This window comes from Sminthopsis crassicaudata, chromosome 1, assembly GCF_048593235.1.
Source record: "Sminthopsis crassicaudata isolate SCR6 chromosome 1, ASM4859323v1, whole genome shotgun sequence".
Lineage (NCBI taxonomy): Eukaryota > Metazoa > Chordata > Mammalia > Dasyuromorphia > Dasyuridae > Sminthopsis > Sminthopsis crassicaudata.
Genome location: NC_133617.1, coordinates 28,317,688 through 28,330,187, shown reverse-complemented (window position 1 = coordinate 28,330,187; position 12,500 = coordinate 28,317,688). Strand labels below are relative to the sequence as shown.

At 42.3% G+C, this 12,500-nt stretch overlaps 1 protein-coding gene across 1 annotated transcript in view; it reads right to left on the bottom strand.

Annotated features, from left to right (window-relative positions):
* Positions 1-12,500, bottom strand: part of SDS (serine dehydratase) — a 15,582-nt gene that overhangs the window by 3,072 nt on the left and 10 nt on the right. Inside the window, exons 1-6 of the mRNA XM_074297072.1 lie at positions 12,420-12,500; positions 5,756-5,910; positions 4,499-4,538; positions 3,588-3,727; positions 3,193-3,284; positions 1,059-1,286 (exon numbers count right to left, since the gene is read on the bottom strand). The exon at positions 12,420-12,500 is cut by the window's right edge and continues 10 nt beyond it. Coding sequence (XP_074153173.1) covers positions 1,059-1,286; positions 3,193-3,284; positions 3,588-3,727; positions 4,499-4,538; positions 5,756-5,905 — 650 coding nt within the window. The 5' untranslated portion in view covers positions 5,906-5,910; positions 12,420-12,500. The remainder of the gene's footprint in view (positions 1-1,058; positions 1,287-3,192; positions 3,285-3,587; positions 3,728-4,498; positions 4,539-5,755; positions 5,911-12,419) is intronic.

The following is a 12,500-nucleotide window of genomic DNA, read 5'->3' as shown; positions in this document are numbered from 1 at the left end:
ACAAACAAATCATTTTCCTCCTGCAATTAGCATTTGTAAAGGGTATTTCTTCACCTGGGAGTTCCTTGTACAATCCTAAAATACTTCCACTAACTACCACCAATCCCATACTTTACCTACACCGTCTCAGTGATTCACAACAAGCAGGTGAAGAGACTTGTGAGCTCCAGAGAAAGTAAGTGCTAGAGGCAAGATTTGCAAGTCCCACTATATGGTCTATAAGCCTGAACTCTATTCTAAAAGCCTCAGAGGAAAGGGGGCCAAATGGATCCACTCTTATCATTCTGGCCTCTCTCAGAATCCCAAGGGTTTGAAGGGAGGGGGACAGGACAGGCTAGCAGTCAAAGGCCCTCTCGTGGTTAGGGACCGAGCAGCCAATATCAAGAATCATGGGAAAACGGAGTCAGGGTCCAGAGTGGATGTTGGATAGGTCCTGGACCTGTGATTTCATTAGTCTCATCTTTGGGTTTTAAGCAGTAGCCTAGCTATCTAGGTTTAAGCTGTTCAATGTCAATCAGTAAACATTTAATTAAGTGCCCTCTGGTGCCAGATACTGTGCTAGGACATAAAAGGAGGCTTAGGAGAGTTCCTGCCCTCAAGGAGCTTACAATCTAATGGGAGAGATAACAAGTAAATAGAAGCAAAGCAAACTAAATAGGGGATAAATAGGAGGTGATTAAGAGGGAAGGAAAGGAGGGATTAGGAAGAGCTTCCAGTGGAAAGTGAAATTTCCAGGGAGGTCACTAGTCAAGTGGAGGAAGGGAGAGGTAGGATTTGAAATCAGGTCTATACTTTCCAGCTTTCTATCTATGGTGCTACGTGGCTTCTTTGGGATCGAGGGAGAACTCTGCACCTGCTGTCTATCATCAGTTACCATCCCTTCATTCCAGCTAGATGGTACAGAGTACTTACCAGTTCTATCTGCCTCAGTTTCCTCAATTGTAAAACGTGGATCATAATAGCTTGCCATATTGTTGTGAGGATCAATTGAGATAATGATAATAAAGAGTTTGGCACTCAGTAGGAGCTTAATAAATGCACGTTTTCTTCTCCCTTACCTGGTAATCTTGGGAAGTGTGATCAGCTTGCCAGCTTTGGTGGCTGCATTGAAACTGTGGGCCCCTTGGGTCTCCATGGCCACAATAGGCACATCCTTCCAGCCCACCTCGGCCAGGCCTTGCACCACACCACACAGGAGGCCCCCGCCACCCACTGACAGGATGATGGCCCCTGGCTTCCCGGGAAGATTTTCTTTCAGCTCCTTCACAATGGAAGTATGGCCTTCCCTGAAAGGTGGGAATCAGAAGATAGAATTATCTCAGAACTGAAAGGGCCTCTGGAGGATAGTTCAGTCTGTACCAGAGGCACGAGTTACCACCAACCTTCACTTGAACACCTTCAGGGATGGACAACTTACTACCTTCCAAGGCAGCCCAGTCCCCTTCCAGACACCTTCCATTTTCAGGGTGTTTTTCATTTCTGGACACGGCTAATGTAGGTATTTGTTTTTATTTGCTTTGAATATTTTATTATAAATGTTTTATTTTTTTTTCCTTTTTCACTGGGGGACAGAAAATAAATGCTTGTTAATTTAAAAAAATATAAAAATGGGGGCAACTAGGTGACATAGTGGATAGAGCACTGGCCCTGGAATCAGGACCTGAGTCCAAATCTGACCTCAAGCACGTGACACTTACTAGCTTTGTGACCCAGGCAAGTCACTTACCCTGAGTGTATTGTATATCTATATGCATATTATATATGTGTGTGCATACACATATATAATATAGAAAAGATTTCTAGTCTCCTCAAATTTATGATGCCCTTGAAAAACTCATATTTATGTATACTATATATATTTAAAAATTTAAATTTATTTAAAATTGTATCTATATTTAAATTTTATTATTTGTTTTTAACATCTTTTTTAAAAGTTTTGAGTTGCAAATTTTCTTCTTCCTTTATTCCTGCACCCATTGAGAAGGCAGCCAATACAGTAATTATACATGTGAAATCATGCAAAACATATTTCCATTAAAATACATAACTTAATTTTTAAAAACTAAATCTATATTGATCCTAAAATAGTTCTTTATTACATATAACTACATGAGATTCATCTCCAGACTCCAGGCATTTTCCCTAGCTGTGCCCTTCCTTCTCATATCTGTCTCCTAAGTCCTGTCTTCTACCTTTCTCTGTCCTCCTTCATCTTAGCACCTTCTCTTTAAGATTTTCTCCAGTTCATTCTCTCTATCTTGCCTGAACATGGTTGTTTACAAGTCTTTGACAACTGTCTGCCTCAGTTTCCTCATCTGTAAAATGAAGTTAAGAATAGCACCTCTCCTCCTAGTGTTGCTGTGAGGAAAAATTTATAAATTTTTTATATATTCATATTATATATTTATTCATATTTATATTCATATTATATATTTATAAATTTATATTCATATTATATATTAATAAATTTTATATAAATATATAATTATAAAAATTATAAAGTTTGTAAAGCACTTTATAAAGGTTAGATATTGTCACCTGTGGCAAGAGGTAGGGGGAGTGACCTTTCCAGGATCATATAATTGCCAAGTATCTAAGGCAAGATTCGAACCCAGCCCCAGTGCTTTAGTCACCCTGCTCTGCCTGCCTCAGACTTCTGCTCTTTCCAAATATGGCCCCAATCTGTCTCTTCTCCAGAACTGGTACCCATCTGTTATGTGAAGTGTCTCTCGGGACCCATCTAGATCTGGGATCCTATGTTCTGTTTTATGACAATGGATCTTATGAGGCACAATACATCACTGACTAGGGCAATCGGGGAAATCTGCCTGGAGGGGGTGGTGTTTGGGTTGGGCTTCCCAGTATGGGTTAAAAGGGGCATTGTGAGCATGGGCAGTCATTGGGGTGAGGAGGAGGGGAAAGGGGGTCAGATCTGGCCTTTAGGAAGGTGATCAGGAGTCCAGGATGACTGCTAGACTGGGAGCCTGAGAATGGGATGATGGTACCCTCAACAGTGATGGGGAGGGGAGAAGGGGAATGGATTTGAGGGATTCAGTGTTGGACATGTTGGATGTCTGGAAGGCAGCTAGGGAAGTGAGACTGGAGTTTAAGCGAGAGGTAAGGGCTGGAAAAGTAGATTTGAGAATCATCAGCCTAGAAATGGTCTTTGAGTATAATCTGGCCAATACCTACCAGATGAGGGGGTCATCAAAGGGAGGCACATAGATCCAGCCCGGGTTGTTCTTGGCAAGAGCTTTCGCCAACTCAAATGCCTCGTCCAGCGTCTAGGAATCGTCAAGGGACACAAGTGAAGGAAGGCTCTTCAAGATCCCATTAGTTGGACATTTTATGTAGAGTCCCATGTGGCTCCCTGACCCCACATTCTCCTCCCTCTCCAATTTATCCTTCACATTGCTGCAGAATGGATATTCCTAAAATGCAGTTATGACTTCATCACTCCCATGCTCAAGAAACTCCCATAGCTCCCTATTACCTCTAGAATCAAATACAAACTTTCAACTTTACTCCAGTCCACTCCTTATACATCACCCCACCAGCATGGATGTGTCCACCTCTCAGGCACTCACCTCACCTACGACCTTGACCATGGCACCTTCACCCTTGAGTTTCTGGATGGTGAGGGGGGGCGTGGTATTGGGCACAACGATGGTGGCAGGGATGCCCAGCTTCCTGGCAGCATAGGCCGCGGCCATGCCAGCATTGCCCGCTGTGGGTAGTTTGTTGGGAGAAGGAAAGTTTGCGTTATTCCAGAAAAATTCCAGGATGGTCTATGGCTGTTCTAAAAGCTCTCCCTTTCTCCTCTAACCTAAGACTCCTGGAAAGACTTGATGGCAAATTAGGGCCCAAAGTCCCATTGAGCTGGTGAGGGATGGAGCCCAACCAGGCCCAGATTTCCCGAGTCCTAGCACTTAGAAGAGCCCATGACCCATTTCCCTCTAATCCTAGGAGTAGATTCTGAATTTGGGAGTCAGAATCCTTGGGTTGGGTTGCTATTTACTGGCCTGGAAGTTCTAGGCTGGTGAGCGACACTAGTTAAATTAGACACATGAATAAGTCAGACACTGAATGGCAGCGCCATTGTAAAGAGCTGGCTTGGATCCAGGGACACCTGAGTCCAGATTTGACACATCCTGCCTGGAAGACTATAGATTGTAGGGCAGGCCCTGAGTTGTCTTGCTGGAGACCTTCATCAATGAAATTCTAGCTTCAGTTTCTATGAGCAAGTCAGGCAATCAATCAATCAATCATACATTTATTAAGCACCTATTGTATGCCAGACACAGTGCTAAGTGCTGGGGATAAAAAAAAGATTAAAAGGATGTTTTCTAGGTCTTAGTTTTTTCATTTGTGAGATGAAAGGATTGGACTAGATGAAGACCCTCTGTGTCCCTGAGGAGCATTCTCTTCCCCTGTTCTACTGCTCATGAACTCTTGACATCTGGGGTCTGATTCTATGGACAGGAACCTGGAAACGTACCTGAAGAGCAGACAAAGTGCTCACAGCCCCTCTCGGCCCACTGTGGAGACAAGGAGAGGAGGGGGTCAGAAGGTAGGAAGAAAAGCCACTGAGAGGCAGAGGAATGCTTGTTCTAAGGCCCTTCCAGCCCTGACATCTCCTATTCTAGAGTCTCTCCCAGCCCTGACATCCCCTGTTCTAAGGCCCCTCCTAGTACTGATATTCCCTGTTCTAAGGCCTCTCCCAGCTCTGATAGTCCCTGTTCTAAAGCCCTTCTAACTTTGACATTCCCTGTTCGACCTCCTAGGTATGACATCTTATGTTCCCATGCCCTCTACTCCAAGATCCCAGGGTTCTTGAAATTCCCCTCTTAGCACCTTCCTCTCTTAGCTGTGCAGTGATTTCACGTCACCCTGCTTGGTGTCCAGAGCTCTCCATGGCAGCAGTCCATGTAGCTAGAAAATATCCTGAGCTCTATATCCTGATTCTCCCTTGACTCCTCCCCTTTCCAACCAAACTTTTCCTCTTGCTTATTTCCTACTAATATACCCAGAGGAGAGGATTTGCTAACTCATCCACACTAAATATGAATAATTACATTTATGTGATGCTCAGTATCCCACAACAATCCTGTTAGGCACTAGCATTATCTCCATTTTACAGATGAGGAAATTAGGGCTGACGGGTTATATGACCCTCACACGGGGTCATTAGTGTCTGAGGCAGAATCTGAACTCAGTTCTTTCTGATTTCACGTTCAACATTCTAGCCACTATTTCATTTAACTGCCTTCCTCAGGGGAGGGCTGCGCTTTTTAAGACAGGAACTTGGGGCAGCTAGGTGGCGCAGTGGATAGAGCACCAGCCCTGAATTCAGGAGGACACGAGTTCAAATCTGGTCTCAGACACTTCCACACTTCCTAGCTGTGTGACCCTGGGCAAGTCACTTAACCCCAGCCTCAGGTGGGGGGGGGAAGAGAAGAACTTAAAGAAAAGACATTGGGTGATCAGTGGGAGAACAGTTTTGGGATAAGGATTTTCCTGGCACCCCCAGATTCTATCAGGTTGTTCCTTAGGACTTTCAGGTAAAAGAGCGACTGTCCCAGGGTAGTTGGCGCACATTCCCAGCATCTGGGAATCATCATTTCTTTTGGACATTTCTCTCCTTTGATGACCTAAGAGGCAGGAGAGACCCTTCACCTTCCTCTGAAGAACCCAGGGCAATGTCTGCTGTGCCATCCCTGGTGCCTTCCCATCTCCTTGCTCCCTCCCTTCTCACCGTCTTGCACAAGTGTCCAATGCCCCGGATCTTAAATGACCCTGAGGGTTGGGCGCTGTCCATCTTGAGGTAAACAGTGGTTCCGGCCACCTTCGACAGGGCCATGCTGTCCCTGATGGGGGTCTTCACGTGGAGAGGTTCTTGAGACATGATCACTGCAGTGGAGGAGAGAGAAGCTAGGGGTGAGATAGAAGAAAGCACCAGCCGAAGAAACCTTTCTGACCTGGACAAACTATCAGAATCTCAGATCGGAGACCATCTTGTCCAAGTTCTTGATTGCATAGAACAGGAAATTGAGATTCCCTGATATCCAGGGGCACAGAGTCGAGCAGTAGAAGAGCTAGGTTTTGATCTCAGGTCTTTCTATTATGTTTTATTGGTTGTGTAAAGCAATGAGACCCTTTCCCAACTCAACAGAACAACTTTCATTACAGAATCAGTCTCAGAAGAGAAGGGGTCCATATTTAACTGGGAAATAGCTGAACAATCATGGCTCATGAATGTGGTGGAACATTACTATGCTGTAAGAAATGATGAAGGAGAGGGTATTGGGAAAACCTGGGAAGATTTGTATGAACCGATACAAAATGAAGTACGCAGAACCAGGACAACAATGATAGACACAATAACATCGTAAAGAGAATCAACTTTGATAACTCTTGTTCAATGCAATTACTAAGCAAAATTCCAAAGGATTCATGATGAAACATGGGATCTGCCTGCAAGTGATGGTTGGACATAGAGCACAGAATGAGAAATGTATTTTTGGTCACAATGAATATGGGGGCAGCTAGGTGGCACAGTGGAGAGAGCACCAGCCCTGAATTCAGGAGGACCTGGTTCAAATCTGGTCTCAGACACTTAACACTTCCCAGCTGTGTGACCCTGGGCAAGTCACTTAACCCCAGCCTCAGGGGAAAAAAACAAAAACAAAAACAAAACAAACAAACAAACAAACAAAAAACAATGAATATGGGACTTTGTTTTGTTACCTTTGATGGAGGTGGATGGACGGGAGGAATTTAAGTTGGATTTTTGTTAATTGAGGGAAAAAAACTACTTTAGTAATTTTCTTGTTTAGTCCAATCCATACTTGGAACTTCGATAACTGCCCCAACAAGTAATTATTCCACCTGTTGAAGACCTCCAAGGAGACTTCTCAAGTCAGTACACTCCACTTTAGGTCAATTCTAATTGTAAGAGAGTTTGCTGATTTTCTAGACTTAAGGGGATGGAGATTATGTTAATACTAGAAATTCCACTTAAAAGTGAATTAATTATTTATAATTATTAATTAATCATTAAGGAGGGAGTGCTGCTGTGAAATATTTACCGGCCTACCCCTTCTTTTGAGGGACTTGGGATAGGAGGACTGTCCCTCTTCAGAACTCAGTTTTCTCATCTGTAAAATGGAATGTCTGGAATACTGGCTTGTTATATGGTGAGGATAAAGGAGGTATTGAATTTTTAGAAACAGAGGCACAGAGAAGATTATGAGGGTTCCCAATTTCCTTGTAATCCTGTTCTGTGAAGCAGGTATAGCTAAGAATTCAGGAAAATCCCTACTTTACTGCTCTGGATCAGGATCTAGGTTTGAATTCTGACTCTATCCTTTGCTACATCTGGGGCCTTGGAAAGATTGTTTACTTCTGGGTTTGTTTTCTCAACCATAGAGTGATAAACTTGAGCTAAATCTGTGAATCTAAATCCCTCCCTTTTCTCCTCCCCATATCCATGATCCATTAGGAAAAATGCTAGATTTGGATTTGGAAAACCTGAGTTCAAATCCTGAAGCTGATACTTGAGGGAAATAATAGGTCTCAGTCTCTTCATCTATAAAATGGGCATGGAATGGAAGGACTTCTAATACCTCTTCTAGCTCTAAATCTAAAATATTATGACTTCCAAGCACCGGAACCTTCCCTGACAGACAACTTGGACCTGGGGTGAATCATTTAATTTCTATCTGCCTTAATTTCCCTTTCTGTAAAATGAGACTAAAAATAGCATCTACCTCAAAGAGTTGTTGTGAAGATCAAAAGAGAGTAATTTTAATAATGCTTAGCACACAGAAGGCACTTAATAAATGCTTTTTTTCTTTCCTTGGATTGCAGGTGGCCTAGAGTGGAGGAGGGTGTTCGTGTTAATATCACTTAAGCACTATCTGTATTTGGCAGGGGAGGTGAAAGATAGAGGATGTTGTGGGACCCCACTGCTTGCTTCCATCTCTGTCAAATGAAGTTGTCCTCCTTTTAGATGTTCGAGTCACCAGAATGAGGAGGATCCAGAACTCTGGAGAGTTTTTCAATCTGCAGAGTTTGGGGATGGGTGGGGAGGTCTTGGAGCCCTTGACCTTTTGAAATTTCTATAAGAGAACCATTCCCTCACTGTCATGTTCTGACCCATGGTCTCCAGGCTGCCTGAGGGGGATTGCCTGTGCTTGCCTTCCATGGGTAGGCTTCCTTGGAAATGGCATGGATTTGGAAGGGGTGGACATACCCTTCCCTACCTACTCTGTGGAACTTTTTTTCTGGCCTGCTGCTGATCTGTGACTTGACAGAGATTTTCCTGGAAATTCTTCCATTAACAGGGCTGGATTTACCTTGGTCTGGAAGAAGGATCCTTAAATTCTCATCACTAACAACTGTTTTCTGAGCTTTGCTTTCCTCATTTGTAAGATGAAGGGACTTGGCATTCATCTGAATGAATTTGTTACTTAACCAGGCACTGATTATTGTGCTTGGTGCTGGGGATATGAAGAAAAACCTCAATGTGTTCTCTATACTTATCACTGCTAACATTTATAAGGCACTTATTTTATGTGCCAGGCGTTGAGCTAAGCACTAGTCAATAATTCTTTCATTTGATCCTCACAAATCTTCCAAATATAGGTTCTATTACTATCACCCCCATTTTACAGATGAGGAAACTGAAGCAAATAGATTTAAGTGACTTGCCCAAGGTCACACAGCTAGTAAGTGTCTTAGGCTGGATTTGAACCCAGGGCTTCTTGATTCCAGACTCTGTGCTCTATCCATTGTACCCATCTAGTTCTTGATAGCCTCCAAGGTCTATTCTAGTTTTTAATCTAGGATGCTAGGAGCAATAATCAGAGAGCTTGAGTTCATTTTCTGCTTCTTATGACCAATGACCTTGGACAAATCACAATCTCTCTAGGTCTCTGAGATCAGCATCATAATAGCTCAGATTTTTAGTCCTTTAAGGCAAAGTTCATTAGGGAAACACAGGAATAAACATTTATTAAGCACTTAGTGTGTACCAGCTAAGCGCTTTATAAATATTATCTCGTTTCATCTTCACAATAATCCATAGCAGGCCAGATTTTACAAGTGACAACAGTCAGGCTTAGGATTGTGACTCAACCAGATTCATATAGCTAGTAAAAGTCAAAGGAAGAATTTGAACCCAACTTCACTTGGCTCAAAATAGCTCCTATAGCCACTGTACTTTTAAGTTTCCTTAAGTTGTGACATTATTTTACAATGCTGAATATGACTGTAAGACCTAACCATTAGCAAAACCCAAATTTTAGAATAGGTCATGAGTCGAATCCCTCCATTTTACAGAGAAAAAACTGAGACTGAGCGAGAAGAAGAGACTTAGGAATTTTATGCAAGTTGCCTAAAATCACACAGAAAAGTAAATGGAAGAGCTAGGATGGGGCTCCCCCCATAGAAACATAATTATCTATCTCCATTATCTCTCACCCTATCTTTTGGTCAGATTAGCTTAAATGCATGTATTCTGGTTCAGTTTTCAGCCTCTCTCCTACAAGGGGAGAGAGGGGAAGGGGATGACCAGTCCACTTATCCTCTTCAGAGGCAGCTGTTGGTGCACAGGAAACTGTGTCTGGAGTCAAGTTGGCCTGAATTCAAATCTAGCTTCAGACTTATACTACTACTGTGTGATCCTGGGCAAGTCACTTGATCTCTGCCTGCCTCAATTTCCCCAAATGTAAAATGGAGATAATAACAGCATCCTACCTTCTAGAGTTGTTGTGAAGCTCAAAAAAGACAATACTGATAAAAGTGCTTTGCACAGGGCAGGGCACATTGTAGAGACTATAGTAATGCTTATTCCCTTCCTTCCCTATGTAGTCCCCATTCATTTCTAGTATATTGGTTGGGGGAAAAAGTGTTAAAAGTGCCTGGAAAGGGTTAGGATTGTGGCTTTACTTCCAGCTGGAAAGGTCCTTAAGAACCTAACTTCTTATCTAATTCAGTTCCAATCAACAGACTCAGCTACACCCAGAGAAGGAACATTGGGAAATGAGTGTAAACTGTTTGCACTTTTTTTTTCTTCCCGGGTGATTTTTATCTTCTGAATCCAATTCTTCCTGTGCAACAAGAAATTCGGTTCTGCACATATACATTGTATCTAGAATATACTATAACACATTTAACATGTATGAGACTGCCTGCCATCTAGGGGAGGGGGTGAAGGGAAAAAAGGAAAATTTGGAACAGGAGTGAGTGCAAGGGATAAAGTAAAAAATTATCCATGCGTATGTACTGTCAAAAAAAAGTTATAATTATAAAATAATTTTAAAAAGAACCTAGCTTCTTTTTATAGATGAGGAAACTGAGGCACTTATGGTTTAGCTTATCTTATTAAATTCTAAAAAAGAAATTTAGTGATTTTCTAGGGAGGTCATACAATTCTTTCCGATTCCAAGTCTTTAGCTACTACACCACTATTTAACCTTGCAGTTTCTATAAGACAAGGTGACTTCTGTCAGAATGAATTTGGATGGGGAAAAAATTACATCTTTATTTTCATTCACCTCTAACTGAAATTGAGCATTTTGTTTTATCACCAATGTGGGCCATAACCTGATTTGGAGAGGGGGTCACAGTCACATAGACTGTAAAAGGGATCTGTGACACCAGAGAGATAAAGAGCTTCTACCTGAGCGTTATCCCTTAGAGAAGGGCTTTTTAAACTTTTTTTATTTGTGACTCCTTTTCACTCAAGAAACTTTTATGTGGCCCCGAGTATATAAGTAGATGAAATAGATATACAAACCAAACATTTATCGATGATAAATCATAATTTCACAACCCCCTTATTCATGTACAAGACCCCAAAAGGGGTCTTAAACCATAGTTTAAGAAACTGGGTTTGAGAGGAATAGTTATTGATAGAATTGCATTGATAGAATTTCTTCACTAGGAGCTTCCTGTTCAATTAAATCCTAAATCCAGAAATCCTAAAACTAAATCTAGAGAAGATGAACTGACATTCCAACATGACTCAATGACAAAATTTTACCCATTAGCACATGAATTCTAAAACTTAAATATAAATTAATAAACTTATTAATAAATTAATAAATAAATATAAAATATAAATATAAAAGCTCTTAATATAAATATAATAACTCTTAAGCTGTTTCTATCTAAACTCTATACAAGAAAAAAGGAGAAAAAGATAATAATAAAAAGAATAGTAGAATTTGTGATGAGAGACAGCTTGACATAGTAAATAGAGGGGCCAGCCTTGGAGGAAGAAGACTGGAATGACATCCCTTTGATTCACACTGGCTGTGTGACTCCGGGTAAGTATTCAAACTCTGTGGGCTGGGGGCAGCTGGGTGGCGCAGTGGATAGAGCACCAGCCCTAAATTCAGGAGGACCCGATTCAAATCTGGTCTCAGACACTTTTCCTAGCTGTGTGACCCTGGGCAAGTCACTTAACCCCAGCCTCAGAAAAAGAAAAAAAAAAACTCTCTGGGCTGGAGGCATCTCTGGGAGACTATAGATGATAAATGAGGCACATTGGTGGAAGGAGAGAGTTTCCACATGGGAATTAACTTTTATGCAATCATGAGTCGGGTCTCCCCATGTCCCTAAAAATAAAAATGCTTGCAATATCATTCTCTGAGGCTGTATTAGGAAATTGTTTTATATAGAGTTACTGAAGAGATTAGTTAGTTCCGGGAGAAGCAGGGCATGAGGTTTTGGACTGTGTGATAATATTTCTCTGGACACTCACCCAAACGCTCCATCACAGAGCTTGGAGCTTCTGAGTTTGTGGGAGGGAGTCTGGAAAAGAAGGGGCTCTTGAAGTGGGGACTTAGGTATCAGGGGCTGACATTCTCACTGCTCTGGGGTCTGGATTGGTAGAAGTCAGAGGATTTGAATCAATAGCATTTCAGAGCTGGAAGAAGCCTCAGAAACCCTCCAAGCCAAATTATAGTTGAGATAGAATCCCCTATCACAACGTGACTCTTGTCTGCCCAGCATTGGCTAAAAGGCATTTGGGGCAGCCTTGGCAGTGCCCGCAGTGCCAGGCTCTTAGGATCTCAGTTCTCAAAGGGCCCAAATAGCTGCCCCTTGGAGGTGGATGGGGTTGAGTGATTCAAAAAGTAGGGGAAGCTTTTCCCTTTCCTTCCATCATACTCATTAAGTTCATCCCCAAATATCATGAGGAAAAGGAGGATCAGCTAGGGCATTCCCTGCTCTCTGAGCTGTCCAAAATGGCATTTCTAATTTTTTGCTGTTGTTGTTGTTTATTTTAGGATCTCCCTTTCCTCCCCCAGCTGGGGACTCATCTTTTGGTCAATCCTTTCCCCCATTACTCTGGCCATCAGGAGAGGGAAGGAGAAGGGAGAGGGACAGGGGAGAAGTGAAAAGTCACTCACCAAGGAGAAGATGGCCAAGGTGTGGAGGGAATATCCAGAGCCCTCCTGCAAGGGCTGGGGGAAAGCACTATCAGTCAGTTC